The sequence below is a fragment of the Ochotona curzoniae genome, unplaced genomic scaffold (genome assembly GCF_017591425.1).
Source record: "Ochotona curzoniae isolate NIBS_2020 unplaced genomic scaffold, NIBS_Ocur_1.0 scaffold_4506, whole genome shotgun sequence".
In the NCBI taxonomy this organism is placed as follows: Eukaryota; Metazoa; Chordata; class Mammalia; order Lagomorpha; family Ochotonidae; genus Ochotona; species Ochotona curzoniae.
In genome coordinates, this window is record NW_024467119.1 from 27,767,424 (window position 1) to 27,782,765 (window position 15,342).

At 37.6% G+C, this 15,342-nt stretch overlaps 1 protein-coding gene across 3 annotated transcripts in view; it reads left to right on the forward strand.

The window, feature by feature from the left end:
• WDFY3 (WD repeat and FYVE domain containing 3) overlaps positions 1-15,342 on the forward strand; it is a 264,769-nt gene that overhangs the window by 107,272 nt on the left and 142,155 nt on the right. For all 3 annotated transcript variants that reach the window (XM_040967248.1, XM_040967249.1, XM_040967250.1), the window contains exons 5-6: positions 10,192-10,301; positions 14,122-14,283. In XM_040967248.1, coding sequence (XP_040823182.1) covers positions 10,192-10,301; positions 14,122-14,283 — 272 coding nt within the window. The remainder of the gene's footprint in view (positions 1-10,191; positions 10,302-14,121; positions 14,284-15,342) is intronic.

Consider the following 15,342-nt stretch of genomic DNA (forward strand, 5'->3'; position numbering starts at 1 on the left):
GCAAGTGCTTAAGCACACGGATTTGCTCCTGCTCCACCTCTCTATTCCTACCGTTGTTTTCAGCAGCTTCCTCTTGGAGTAGCTATACTGGGGCTGCTGTGCCTGGGCCACCCTTATATCCTCCCAGTTCCTTTCTGAGAAAGACATGCTTTAGCACGAGGTGGGAGGCAAACCTGTTTTCTGGCCATATGAAGTTTTTTTTAGAATACTTTCTTTTAATCTTTTGATTTTCTTTCTCCCTGTATTTCAGCAAAACTGAGCTGTTTATAGCCCAAACACGGCAGTCCTTCTGATTCTTTACAAATCTTTCATCCAGGAAGAATAATCTTCCTCTTAATGTCTAAATCTCAGCTAAGATGAAGTCATGCTTCTTTGATGGCGAGTTTTTTGATTACTTTAGTAAAATAAACATCCTCCTCTACTCCAGACTCCTGTTTTCTTTGTCAACTTCCCGGGTGATAGTGTGTGTGTGTCTTTATTATCCTCTCAGACTTTAAGCAGCTTAGGGGTCTTCAGTGTCATCTGTAGTGGTTTTTATCTGTGCTGGCTACATGGCTTTTATTCTTATGTCTCCATTCACGTCCACCTAGGATGCATCCTCTTTCTAAAACATGTGTGACTTTTAAAGTTTATTTTTAATTCTTAAATTAACTTTCTTATTTGGTAAAGTATCTTTTTTTAGCCTTTTACTGAAAAAGATTTCGGGAGAGTTACCATTTTTAATTCTTGGCTCTGGCCAAGAAAAGAGTGTTCTTCCTTCTTCCCTGAGGCAAGTGATATCCATTAGTTTGATGACCTATCTATCAGATGATCAGAGTTTAGAATAAACACCATTATTTCTGATACATGCTATATTGTGGAAAGGGACACGTGCCCGAACCTGAGTCAGCTGGAGAAAAGAGAATGAAGGTTCACCACTCTGATTTTTTGCAGACAGGTGTGCCGAGGAGACCTGCGGAACCTGCCAACATTGAGGGGCAGCAAAGCCTCCACTCTTCATCCCAGCCCTTTGAAGAAGTTGGCTCTATGGGAAAATGCATAACCACTGTTGAGCCTTGTATGGAGGACTTAGAGGAGCTGTTTGAGAACCCTAATCCTCCCTGCAGTTAGGAAGCTCTCCTTCCTGGGCAGTCAAGCCACCAGGTTCAGGTTGGGTTGAGCTGGACATTGGGCTCCCGAGAGGGGACACGGTCAGTGTAGGTGTCTGGACTGGGCCGGTTCCTTCTGCCGGAAGCCCATGATGAGGATGAAAGGCCATTTTGGAGAATTTTATAGCTTGCAACACATCACTCCTTCTTTGAGTGAGTACTGGCTTCTAGGTCAGAAATAATTTTATTTCATGATTTTAAAAATTGTTTCTCCATCATATTCTAGATCCTTATGCTGCTGTGAGCCATCTAAAGTTATTTAGACTCTTGATTCTTTCTCTGTGAGCTGTGTTTTTCTCTAGAAGCTTTCGGGGTCAAATGTTTGTCCCTTTTATTCTAAAATTGTATGCAACTGTGTCATGTGACATACCGGTTTATATGTATACATTATGCTAGGTACTCACTGGAGCCTTTTGGTTTGGGAATGTGTCTTGAACATTGGACAACTTTCATGAATTATTTGATGATATCCTCCCTCTGTTTACTCTTTCTAGTCAGATGCTTCTGTTTAGAGTGTCCTTTTGTTTTCTTAAACTCTTCTTTTTCTTTGTTTTTTTAGCTGCTGGCTGAACTCTTCAGCTTTATCATCCACCCCGTCTATGAAGTTTTATTCATTTGTGATATTGTAGTTTCCACGTCTAAGTGTTTTCTCTGTCTCTCAGGGAGGAAGTCTGTGTTTTTTAAGGGAAACATTTGCTTGTGTCTCCGAGGTGTTTCAGATTTCCATCTCTAAATAATGTGCATCTTTCATGTTTAATAAATGACATCTTTATTATTTTGTGTTTGTTTCTTTTATGTTAGAAAATGTCCTGTTATGTCTCATCCTTGGCCATCTGCCCTAATATAAGAATGGCACATTAAAATGCTAATGGATAGCTTTTTAAAATTGTGAACAGAGTTTGCAACTATGGGCACTTATTTGTAGTGTTTTTCCCTGAGCGAGGCAGATTCCCCAAAGCATTGTCCAGTCTCTGCTCGAAATATATATTCCTGATTCTGAGAATTTGGGAAATCAAGGACAAAAATGTTTTGGGACCTGTAACATTCAGTGTTTAAACTTCTGCTTTATTTCTTTGTGCAGACTCCTTGCAAGGTATCCTCCACTGCACAGCCGCAGTGCGGTGTTCCTGTAAGAGCGGGATCTGAATGCTCTTACGCCGACTTGCCAACAGTCAGTCCTCTCCAGTGTAGTCAGTCCCACATTTACCTCTGCTTCCAAAGATATCCATGCCGACAATTCCTGAGCCTCTTGGGAATTTATGGTAATCTGGATATGAATGCAGAAGTGAGATTCATGGTAAATTTAAAGCAAGTACAAGGAGTGCAGAAAAAGAACCAGATTACCGTTGCCGTGCTCTTTGTTCCTTTGCTCTTACAAATTTATACTTTTACAAAAAAAAAATCTGTTCACATCGATCTTAGTGAGTATATGAATAGGAGCTGTGTGCTTGACCTGCTCTAGCAAATTCTCCCCCAGATGGGTAGAAATTCATCTTCTCAGTTTTGGAGGCTGAAGTCCAAAACAAGGGTGCCAGCAACATTGAATTTCTTGTGACGGCACTGTCCTCGACTTGTAGGCTGCCGCCCTCTTGTTCTGTGCTTGCACGGAGGAAAGAGAAACAGCAAGCTCTGCTGTCTTTTCTTAAAGGACACAAATCCCTTTGTCACCCTCTAGGCCTCACCTAAAAAAATTGCCTTCCAAAGAATCCATCTTCAAAAACCACCATGATTTGAATTAGGGCTTCAAAACGGTCCACAACAGTTGTGTTACAGGAGAGAGTGGAGATAACTATACAGTCTTTGGAGCAATAGATAAGAAAATGTTTTGAGGACAACAATTAAACCCCTGTTTCAAAAGTAATATTGTACATATTAGTTTTTGGTTGTTACAGCAAAATACCTGTCAGAAGCCACTTAAGGAAGAAAGGAGGTAAATTTTGGCCGACAGTTTTGGAGATTAAGAGTCCAAGATTGAGTCATCCCATTGGTTGAGCATCTGGATGGGTAACTTACTAAAACTCCTGAGGTGCCACAGATAAGAAATGTGTGTCTTATGTCACCACTGTCAATTGATTGTAAAGGGGTGCACTCAGCTGGGGCTCCACTCAACCTAATTCAATGTCATGACTTCCTGAAGTACTCACCTCTCAACCACTTACATCTCTACCTTCCAAGTACTTTGAGCATCTGACTTTGGGAAATTCAAACTTTAACATGTAGACTGAGGGACACACACAGTCCAAATCATAGAATCAAATATTACATTAATTGATAAGTTTAAAATGGATGCTTTTCATCATATTTGCAGTCTTTCAAATAAATCTAATGAAAAGTAATTAAATGAGCTATCTCTTGTTGTGTTCTCCCCTCTTCATCCAAGCAATGGTGATGTAGAGGGGTGCGGTTTGCTCCCTAAGTGGGCACAACAGCAGAGGCCTGGCAGGCCAAATCCAGGAGCTTACTCAGGTTCCCCTATGTGTGTGCCAGGAACCAGGACCCTTGGGCTATCTTCTATTGCTTTTGCAGATTGGATCTGGAGCCACTGGGACTTGAACTGGAATACATATGTTGTCTCAGTCAGAGGCTTAACCCCATAGGCCACCACACTGGCCCCTGTAGTTATATTTTAAAATACTTAATCTGCATATTATAAAAAGGTATTTTACTACGCTAGGAATTTGTTTTCCTAATTCCCTTTATGAGTTTACATCCATATGGCAATTTTTTTTAAAGGTAGACTAAACTTTTACATATGGTATATCATTGTTAAAGTGCTAAAGTGTTTTTTAACTGTACATGTTGAAATAATCCAAGCTCATAGGAGGTTGTAAGGATGTTACAGTAGTGTTGTATGCTTCTCATACGTCTTCCCCCATTGATGACATGATTGCTAAGCTGTATTTTTATGTATAGTGCAATTCTGTATACTTTTTAAACTTCTGAAATGTGTTAGAATCATATGAGAGTCAGTTCCGGTTTTGTGTTATCTCCTCATGAGAATCTCCCCTGCTCACCCTAACTAATTTTTGCCTCTCACATCCCCATCTCCTTTTCTTCTTCCTTTTTTCTTTCTTTCTTTTTTTTTTAAACTTTAAGAATTGAAGTAATGTTGAACAGCCCTTACTTTTAGACAGGAGTATAATTCTACAGTATCTCCTCCATCAGCATTAAAGACCTCTGGCTGTGAGAATTCTGGTTTTCTTTCATTTTAAGTCTTGAACATTGAAAGATTCTTTCTTGTGTGATAGTTAATGTTGTTCATGATACAGTTCCGTAGGCACAGGGATTCCCCTCATCTACCTTCCCTTCCTCATTCTTCCTCCCCACTGCTTCCCCCATGTTATTAGAATGGTATAGCCTTCAGCAACAGTCATAAACCCAACATTCTGCTAGTTAAATGTATCCTATGCACACTTAAATACATCTGCCTTTATATTTATTGAGCATGTACTTTGCTTTATATCAGACAGAACAGAAGATATTTCTCCTTTTGAAACCAGCTAGTTTCACTAAGCATAATGATCTCTAGTTGATACCATTTGTTGCTAATGGTAGCATTTTATTCTTCTTAATGACTGAGTAGTACTCCCTGGAGCAGATGTACCACACTTTGTTTATGCATTCATTCCTCTTTTCAGTGGGCATCCAGGTTGTTTCTATGTCTTTACTGTTGTAGATTGTGCTGCTGTAAATATAGGGTTGCAGGTTATTTTCTTACATGCAGATTTCATTTCCTTTAGATATATTCCCACAAGTGAGATAGCTGGGTCACACAACGGATCAATTTTCAGTTGTGTTAGAACTCTCCATATTGACTTCCATCGTTCCTACAGTAGGCTGCATTGCCAGGAGGATAATTCTGGAATATCTGCTTAGTCAGTGTTAAAGACTTCTGGCTACAAGACTCCTGTTTTTCTCTTGTTTTTAGTCTTGAAAATTGAAAGATTCTTTGTTCCGTGTTATTGTCAAAAATGTTTTTAATAGAATCTTTTTGATCTAGATGCAGCCTGCTTCATCATTTTTGTGCTCCAATCTAATTTTCATATTTGTTTTCTTGTGATTAAAAATGAATTAGCAGGAGGTGGCCCACCCTCTCAGGAAATGTTGAGTGTGTGGTACCACATTGTTAACTATCTATACCATCTCTGGAACTTTTCCATCTTCACCACCGAAACTTCATAATTACATGTTGAAGAGCAACCCTCCTTTTCCCTATCTCCCCAGCCATGGGTTACTAGTCAGCATTCTACTTTCTGCCTCTGTAAGTTTGTCTACTTAATGTCCCCATTTAAGCATTTATTTTATAGCAAATTGTCATTGGAAGACTTTTTGTGTCATTTACATTCAAATAAGCCCTCTATTGCGGCTTTGAAAATTGGCTATATTTATTGTGCACTAGGATAAGATTATTTTTCCCACAACTCCTTTTCTTGCAAAGTTAAGTTACATAACGTAACTTATTTTTTGTTATGTAAACACCATTAACACATGAAGTCTTATCAGATTATTCTTAAGATATTACAGGATGACTGATACTTATTTTCTTGTTAAGATCTAAGGGAAGTTAGTAACAATAGAAAATGTTTACAGTAGCATGATGCAGAATGGATATATGAAGTGCTTTTTTATACACTAGGAAACTTCGCAGTTATCTTTTTGTGTCTCTTGGTTGTTGCTTCCATGCGGCTTTTCTTAAATGTGTGGAGTGACACAGATAGTTTCAGAAACCAAAAATAATTTTGTGGCCCTATTTTGTGTAGAACACATATTAAGATTGTTCTTCATCTTCTTGAGTTGTCTGTTGAGTTATTTCAGGCTAATTCTGCTTCGTTTTAAAGAGATATGATCAATTTTCATTAGTGAAGCAGGGTATTTCCACCTGTGTAAAAATAGGGTCTTCAGTTTATTACTAATGAGTTTGCCCCCTTTCTCGTGCCACCATTAATCCAATGGGGCCGTCCCAGTTGGTGCCTGGTGCTGACCACAATGCCTTGGTGGCAGCTTTGGTGGAATGTAATGAATCCCCAATTCAACAACCCAGCCTTTTTTTTCAAACAGAAAAACAGTGTGCTCCGCTGTCCTCCAAGGATTTCAAAGCCACAACACCTTCAGGTAATCCCAAGGTGTGGTTATGTATTATAAATAAGAAGCATGAGAGCTCTCAGTTCTAATACTGTTTTTCTGACTAACTTGTGGATTTCTTTCCTTTTTTTTTTTTTTTTGGATGGAGCAGAAGTGTTTAAGGCTTTTTTTCCTCATTGCTGAAAGAAAATAATAACAACAACAATAATAATAATAATGTTTTTCACACCACCACCTTGAAGCATACATTTGACGCTGACATTTGCTTTAAATAGTTGCCATTATAGAACAGTTGCCTATTGCATTTTTTAACAACTCTTGTGTTTTGATTGCTTTGAATGCTAATTGAATTCACTTATATTTTCTCAGTGTATGCTGGCAAATTACATTTGCTTTAAGTTTGTCTACATTCTTATTTAATCTAATTACAGACTCTACTGACCCTACTTGTGTACTTTTCATTCTAACTGTATGTATTGAAAGTGTGAAAGCTAAAGCTTGGATCAAATTTTTGACAACTGTGAGGAGAAGTTGACATAAACACATTTATTTCATTAAGTCCTACCCTTAGCCTGAATCATCACTGAAGTCTGTATTTGTTAAATATTAAGGAGATGTACTGCAATAGTTTTGTGACTATGAGTTCGGCTCCCCCAACCTCCCTGCTGTCCCACCGGTCCGGGTTTAAGCTGTATGGCTGGCTTTCTAGTATATGTAATGTTAGTGTTTGTTATACATGTAAATGCTAAATGTTGATAAAATGAACTACTGACCTTGTTTAAAATAGAAAGGGGAGATCTTTTTGAGATATTCTGAAGGATAATGTTTAACTGGTAGATGAAAATGATTTCCTTGTATATATTTGTTTTGTCAATACAGTTAAAGATCTCCCCCACGTCCTTCAAAGACAACCCTTTCCAGTCTTCATTATCTGTATGGTATCAAAATATCACCCAAGATAGTATAATTTTATATCATTGCTGATGTAACTTAGCTTGTCTTCCCCTTCTCTTCAAAAAGGGTAATTGTTATTATTAGGTTGGTAAAGGTGCTGAATGGGAACTTACTAATGTAAGTTGTATTCTTGTATTCTTTTGGTAGTTGAAAATTTATTTTCACATACACTGTCTTATCTAGTCAGGACAGTAACCCATGGAATGTGCTGTACTGTTTGACAACAGGTAGAATATTGGCTTCTTAACTGATTATTTGTCAGCGAAGATGTCTTAAATAAAGATATCCTTTAATGCTTCTGCTCAGCCTAAGCATAAAAGCCCACACTCTTGAAATGTACATACCTGCCTCCATGATACAGTCCCCATGAACTTTTTGCAGACCACTTAACAATGTCTTTCTGATGTGAGCATTGTTAAATTCAATCAAGAAAAAAATGAATTTTGAGTTTTTGCCAAATTGTTGAATTCTTTGCTGATCAACTTTTACTGGTAATCTCAAACCACTGTTCTTGGAATAGGTTTATCTGTGATGTTCTTTTATATTTTTCTCCTTTCTCTTGTGAGATCCTCACAGCTTCGTCAGCTTCAGATCAGTTTCAAAACTTTCAGAATCCTAATTAACTGTAGAAATTCCAACCTCTTGATGTCCGCAAGAGGTTAACCTGGATGTGTCTTTTGTTATTATCATTGCCTTGATCTTGATAGGTTGACCTCTTCCATCACTGGTTAGTATCTAAATGATCTTAACAGCCAGGACTGGGACAAGCTGAAACAGGACCTAGGAACTCTATCGTGGTTTCCCACGTGGATGGCAGTTGCCTAACTACTTGCGCTATCTTCTGCCACCTCCCCCACATACATCAATTAACATGGGTCTGGAACTGAAAGAGAACAGGATGGTTTCAAACTAGCATTCTGATATGACTTGCCAGTGTTGCAGGTGTAGCTTAAAGCGCTATGCCATACTCCTGTCCCTTAGCAGATATCTCCCGAGTGCCTGTTTATTGCCCAGGAAGGTGCCAGATTCTAGGGGTCAGCAGTGAACAAAGATTTCAGAAAGTCTGTCCTCAAGGTATGTATTTTCATGAGAAAAATGGGAGGCTATAAATTATTAAAAATTATTAAAAATATGGTGATTTCAACAGTTAAGACGTATTATTAGAATTAAACTTTGCTTCTGTTGGCTTCCATCTTTCCTGACCATTTTTTTTTTAAAATCACTATCTTTGCTTCTTCCAGGCTAGACAGACTGGATTGGAATATGAGTTCACTGACTAGCTATGCAACTGTTGGCAACAGCTTGTCCTCTCCTTCTCTCAATTTATACTAGAATAGGAACTATATGAATAGAAAGTAACTCATAATGTTCTTTTAGGATTAAATGGGTAAACTCCCAAGCACTTAAGTACTTTACATGTAGTTAAGACTCAATAAAGATAGCTATTTTAAAAGTTTTTCCTTTTAAAGTGTTCCTCCAAATGGAAATGTTTAAAAATGAAATGTGCCCAGCACAGAATCATAATAAGTCTTATGCTCGGTTATCTGATAAGACATACTTCTAACATAATCTAAATTCTGTTTAATCCACTGTCTGCCTTTTTATGAAATGTAGTAAGTGTATATTAAAGTCTTTCCTCATGTGTTCATGGTGAACCGATTTGACTTATTTTCTGCCAACTCTCCCATAAATCACCGTACAAATTGATATAACTCTGTTAATGAAAGTAACCTGCAGGTTTAGGGATTTCTTGATTTCTCTCTAATACTGTAACCAATGAAATTTGTTGGCAGAGATCCTTCCAGCTCTTTAGCTCTGCAAAGGACTCTCTCATACTTCAGTTTCTCTGTGCCTACTGGTACCATTCAGGTTATCCCAACGTATATTACCAAGTAAGCATCTCACTTTTATTTCCTTTCCACCTGCTCCTTTGGTGGTTTAATTCACCAGACACATTACTACCAAGGCAATAGGCTTAGAATAATCGTTTAATCATCTATTGCACTCTAAAAATTACATTTGCCCCCGCTTGCCCAAAGAGTCAAATAGTACCATCTTTATAATTAGACAACTGTATTTTATTACTTTTTCCATTATTATTATTATTATTATGGATGTTGTATACTTTTACTTTGCAACATCAGTGGTTTGAAGTATCAAGCCATTGTTACAGTGCTTTTTGCTTTGATATATGTATGATGGACTCATAAATGTGGAAACATTTTGATTTTATCACTGTATTCCCAGTCTGTATGTGTCCTTTCTCTTATCCACTTCCTGTACAAACATATGCTTATTTTCCCTGCATATTCAGCTCATATTTTACTGCTTCCATGATGGTTTTGGATTGTTTCATGATAAATGGATAGATTAACTTTTACATGTCAACCTTTATTAATGATATAAGGGCTTATGTGTACTAATAAACTATTACCATTTAAAATGTTTTTCCATTCAATACATAATAATGTTAGTATGAACTGTATCAGTCTAGTTTTCCATTGCTATAACAAAATACCTGCCACTGACAAATGTATAAAGAAAAAAGCTTTGTTTAGCTTATGGTTTTAGAAGTTCAAGGGCATACAGCTGGCCTTTTGCTGTGCTCTAGAAAAGGGCTTCATGGCAGATGGCATCACAGTGGTGGAAATGCATGCCAGAGGATGAGATCATTTGGTGATTCAGTAAGCCCAAGTGTGGGAAAGTGCCCTTCCTACCCTTTAGTAATAGCCAACTCACATGAGAACCAACATAAGAACTACATTGGTTCCTCCCAAAGTCATTGGTTCCAATGGCCTTATTACCTGACGCTAAGCCCCTAACTCACAATTTTGCTACCCTGAGAAACAGCCTTCTAACACATGAGCCCTTTGAGGGCAAACCACATTGAAACCAAAGCATAAGATCTATATTTGACAAATGTTCATTTCACCTGTATGTTATAAGGGCAACCATCTTGCTAGGTGATTTTCCTCTCCCCCTAATTGCTTTCCTTTTGGTTTTACAGAGGCCGCAAGTCGGGCCATAGTCCAGTTCCTGGAGATAAATCAGAGCGAAGAAGCCAGTAGAGGCTGGATGCTCTTGACAACAATTAATTTGTTAGCATCCTCTGGTCAGGTGAGTTCTTAGTGTCTGTGTTTGATTATTCAACCTCTTTTGCCGCGCTGTTGGATTTTAGTTACTTAATGTATTATCCTATCCACATAAGACATTTCAGTAATGAACTGTGTCCTAACACTTCTTAAACACTGTTTCATAAACACTTTCATGCCTCTTACAACAACTCTTTGAGGAGCTTGAAATCTTACACATTTTATTCATGAAGAAATACATGGCTTAGAGCACTGTTTTCCATCATCATCATGCCATAACAAAGATTGAATGTGAGAACAGAGGTACAGTATACTGTGCAAACAGGTTAGTCATGGCTGGTGCCAAGTAGCCCAGGAGCTATGGGTCTGACAGGCCCAGCCCAGTCTTTCTGTAACCCATGGCATGGAAACTCTGGCTTAGAAAAAAAAATCATTGTTTGTCTAAGGCCACCCAACTAATAAGGAACAAATAACGTGTGAACTATTTTAAGTTTTTCTACTTCCAAAAAACAAATAAACATTGACTTTGCAAGATAGTCTCTGTTCTCTTCTTGCTTGAATTATTCTGAAGATTTCTTTTTCTTTGCTCCTATCTGTTGTGATGCATTTTGCATGTACCCATTAATCAGCCATTTGAAAATCCGGATGTTTGTGGTTTGGAGGAGGTTTTTGACAGTGTAGAATGTTTTCCAAAGTCCATACCAGTCTTAGGAGTGTCTGTTTTGGGGATTGCAATAGACTTGCATATACCTCACATCATTTAGTAATGACAGAGGTGATTGTGGCTGATCAGGGCATAAAAAAATGCATATTTCTTAGTAACCATATGCAGAAACTACTCATTAACCCAAAGTGATTAGCACTTGGGTTCCTTTTGGGCAGGGAATAGCCTTTTTCACTTTTGTTATTGTTGTTGTTGTTGATGTTGGCTAGTTTGCTGTGATTATTTTTTGTTTTAACTCACGCAGAGTAACCAACTTGTCTTGATTTTCTTGGAACTTTCTAAGATTTAACATTGATTTTCTATCCCCAAAATCTCCTAATTCCAAAGTCAGTGGGGGTGATTGTTTAATCTGAATGACTTTGAAATAATCCTGAAGTATACCATGATTTTCGCTTGTCTGTGACTATCCTACATGATTAGAATTCCACTTCTGTTGGCTATTTTTGTTAGTAGTAAATGCTTGTATGTTATTGTACCAAATTCCTGTTAGAGTAGTGCGTCTTTGTATGCTACTTTAATACTTGAATGTTTACTATTAATAATTAACATGTATGTATTTAGTGTAATAATGTTAATAACTTGTCATTGTTGTAGTTCTGTCTTGCTCATGTACTTTATGCATACTTTATCTTTTCTTCATTATTGATAGCAATCTGTGTCCTGTCATTATGCCTAAAGATTAGTATAGATTTCCTAAATGTTTATAAACTTACACAGCATAAATAGAAAGACCTAAAAGCATCATGAGAAACCTAATAGCTTAAAAAATTACAGATGTTGCCAAATACCTGTTCTGATGCCAAGTTATACTTCATTAGTGATAAGATGAAAATGAAAAATTCTACCACTTTACCTAATGGGAAGAGAAAGTTGGTAATAAGCAACTGGGACGAAGAGAAAGTTGGTAATAAGCAACTGGGACGAAGATAAATTTAATTTTAAAAGTAAATTCAGTGTTATGTTTTGAGCTGCCTTTTTATTTGAGTACATTTTCTGCTGGCCATAGCCAGATACAGTACTAACTAAAACAGTCTGGGCTCAACATTTAGGATACAGTCAAGATGCAAAGAAAGGTACCTTTATGAAATACAATAGTGGGTAATATGTAGTGCCACAAGAATTGTTGAGAATTTAGCATTCTGAAAGTGAGGGTCGGAAGGAAGGAAGACTTAGGGACTTGTATACTAAGTCTTAGATGTTTCGCAACATGGAATGTCAAGAAACCATAAATCATAGTTTGATGTAGCAGAGTGTTTGGATGCTTAGTTGGGGATTGTTCTGCTCATGGGCTATATAAGGTCCTTGAAATAATTTGATCTATCCTTGCTAAGCAGTGGCAGGTGGGACTTGAAGTTCCATAAATCTGTGGCAGGCCTAAGTTTTTAAATTGATCATTTTGTTTGGCCCATGAGTGATGTTACTAGGAGTGTTTGAGGCAAGAAATATCGGATATATAGAAAGCAGCCTGTTTTTTTTATATTATTTTTAAGTTTTGTTTTTCTTTTTTTTGAAAGGCAGAGTTACAGAGAGGGAGCAAGAGACACAGAGATCTTTCTTTCACTCCCCCAAACACCTACAACAGCTGGTACCTACAGAGGATGCTGGTGCTGCAACCCTTAGCTTTACACACTAGGCCACAGCACCGGCCCCAAGCTCCCAGATCTTACAAGGAATTGTTTGTGATGTTTTCTCTCCTCTCCTGCTGCCTTGTTAGTTCAAGCCCCATCTCTCCTATTTTTTGTTTGTTTGTTTTATTTTCATATTCACTCTTGCCTTGTGACTGTCTATACTTAACTTATGATACCACCAGCCAATTTTCTGAAATCTAATTCTGTCATTTTGTTTGTGACACTTCATTGGGTCTCTATAACCAGAAATATTTAAGCTAGAAGGTGGAATCATTTCTGTAGCTCATTGAGTATTCAGTCTTTGTGAGGCCCCTAACCAGTCCTCTGATCCAAAGCAAGGTTTGTAAGTGTCCTGCTTCAGTTATAAAACAAGGACTGCATGATAACTGGTGTGTACTTCATAAGGTTGGCTTGCAGAGTAAATGAGATCATGTATATAAAATGGTGAGTTTTAGGCCTGTAACACAGTAAACATTAGTTAAGATTAACCATTATTACAATTTTCAGGATTTAAAATTGTCCTCTCTGGTTCCTAGAACATATTGTTCCTTGTGCCTATGACCTAAGCTCATTTCAATCTTCCAGGTGATTTTTTTTCCTCCACACTTTTCTATTCCATTCCTGGCTGCACTGATCATTCCCTTTTGTGGAAATTATAGGAATTACCTTTGAGACTTCAAAGGTTGGGTGATAAGTTACTGGACAGATTCATTAAAGCTACTAGAATGTAGCCATATAAAAAGAAGTCTGCTTTTTTCTTTGCATGCTCATTCCCCAATTCCCTGCCCACAAACCTTTAGACACACAATAAATATTTGATGGGAAAATAAGTAAACTAATCAATAAAAGATACTGTTTATTGATTTCCAGTGCAGCAGAAATTTTTATTCCATTATGGAAACCTTTGATAATTAAAGTATTGTACTTCTTCGCAGTGTAAAATATTTACTCTGTGAACATCTAGAATTTGTTCCTCTAGAAATTCTTTTAAACACCATGGAGATAGATTTGTGCCACTGATGGCTTATCTCAAGTGTCCTTTCAGCCCCCTGTCTCTATAAGATATAAAGATAAAAATAGTGGTGCAGCACTTACTAATCTATAACTACTTAATATGTCTTAGCATTTATTACCTCAGATTCCCTTCAGTGCCTTTTATGAGAGAAAAGAGTAAGGAAAATTAGTTTTCCTGAATTCATGCAGAAGTGCATTTGCTTTTTAAAAAATGCTGCTTATCAATAAACAAATACCAGATTTAATAAATAACTTATGAACTGACAAACAAACCAGTCATGATATTTAACCAAAGCAAATCATTCATATGGGGAATTGAGCATTGTTAGTGTAGAGTCACTTTTTAAAAAATTCTTAAAATATGTGCAAAAGGTTATGTTGTCATGCCTTTTGTGACTTAATGATTGTAACTTGTAGATCTGCAACTGTGGTAGTTTTGTATGTCTGTCTATTCACTTACTTATTGGTTTGTTTTCCAGAAAACTGTGGACTGCATGACTACGATGTCAGTGCCTTCCACCCTGGTTAAATGTTTGTATCTGTTTTTTGACCTTCCACATGTGCCTGAGGCAGTTGGAGGTGCCCAGAATGAGCTACCTCTAGCAGAACGTCGGGGACTGCTCCAGAAAGTTTTTGTACAGGTATGGAAATGTTTACTTGACTGTGTAAGCAACTCTGTAAAGTGAAGGGGATGCACTCCTTAAATATTCTCCCTACTCAGTGTTTCAAATTTCAAAATGAAAATTCATCAACATTTTAAAATAGCAGCTCTGACATCAAGTAAGCCAAAAAATGTTTTTGAGAATCATTTTAAGATTTGCATGTTTCTTATAATGTCAAGAAATTTTATTTTGTTGCTCTTTATACTCAAATACAGGAGATTCCTAGCCTGTACACATTTAACTTTCTTTTTTTTTTTTTATAAAAGATGGTTTATCTTGGTGGCTGCTGCTCCTCATCTGCCCCCTGTATGCAAAGTGTTGCTTTCCAACTGTCTCCAGTATTGTCTTGATGGCATGGCAGGTCAACAGATGCTTAATCAACCTCTGTGAGCTAGCCTGGGGTACAGCCATCATATATGAAGTCCTTTCTTGGGAGAAAATTTTTGAAATTAGCAATCTGAAGATATTTTGAATACATTCTGTCCACATGGGACTTGAAGACAAATCCTGCATGTTTTCACTTACATGAGGCATCTGAAATGACCAAGCAGTTATGACACAAAGGGTAGTGCTTGTTGGAAGGCAGTAAGAGGAGGCAGGGAACAGGAGATGTTCGCTGGGTGTCCAGTGTCACTTCGGCAAGATGAAAGCACTGTAGAGTAGAGATCTGTTGCATAGCAGTATACATGTAGCTAACAATGTTGAACCCTTAAAAATGGTTAAGACTGTAAATTTTATGAGTCTGTGTTTTTACTGAAGTAAAAAAGAAGCAACAGTGCCTTTTAATCTAAGCCTTTACAGTTGTGGAACCTAAGGTGCAGGTCTCTCACCTGTACAATGCAATTAGTGCTGAAAGTGTGTTAATGAAGCTCAAGTGAAAACGCATAGCAGCTGTAACTCTACTTACCACATGGTCGACATTTCACTGCTGTCACTGCCACCACCTTGAGAATAGGAGAAAGTTGGAGAGGACAGCAGATGTGATGTCGCTAAGCCAGAGCTGGATAGAAATAATGGTGCATGCTTACCTCCTGTCGC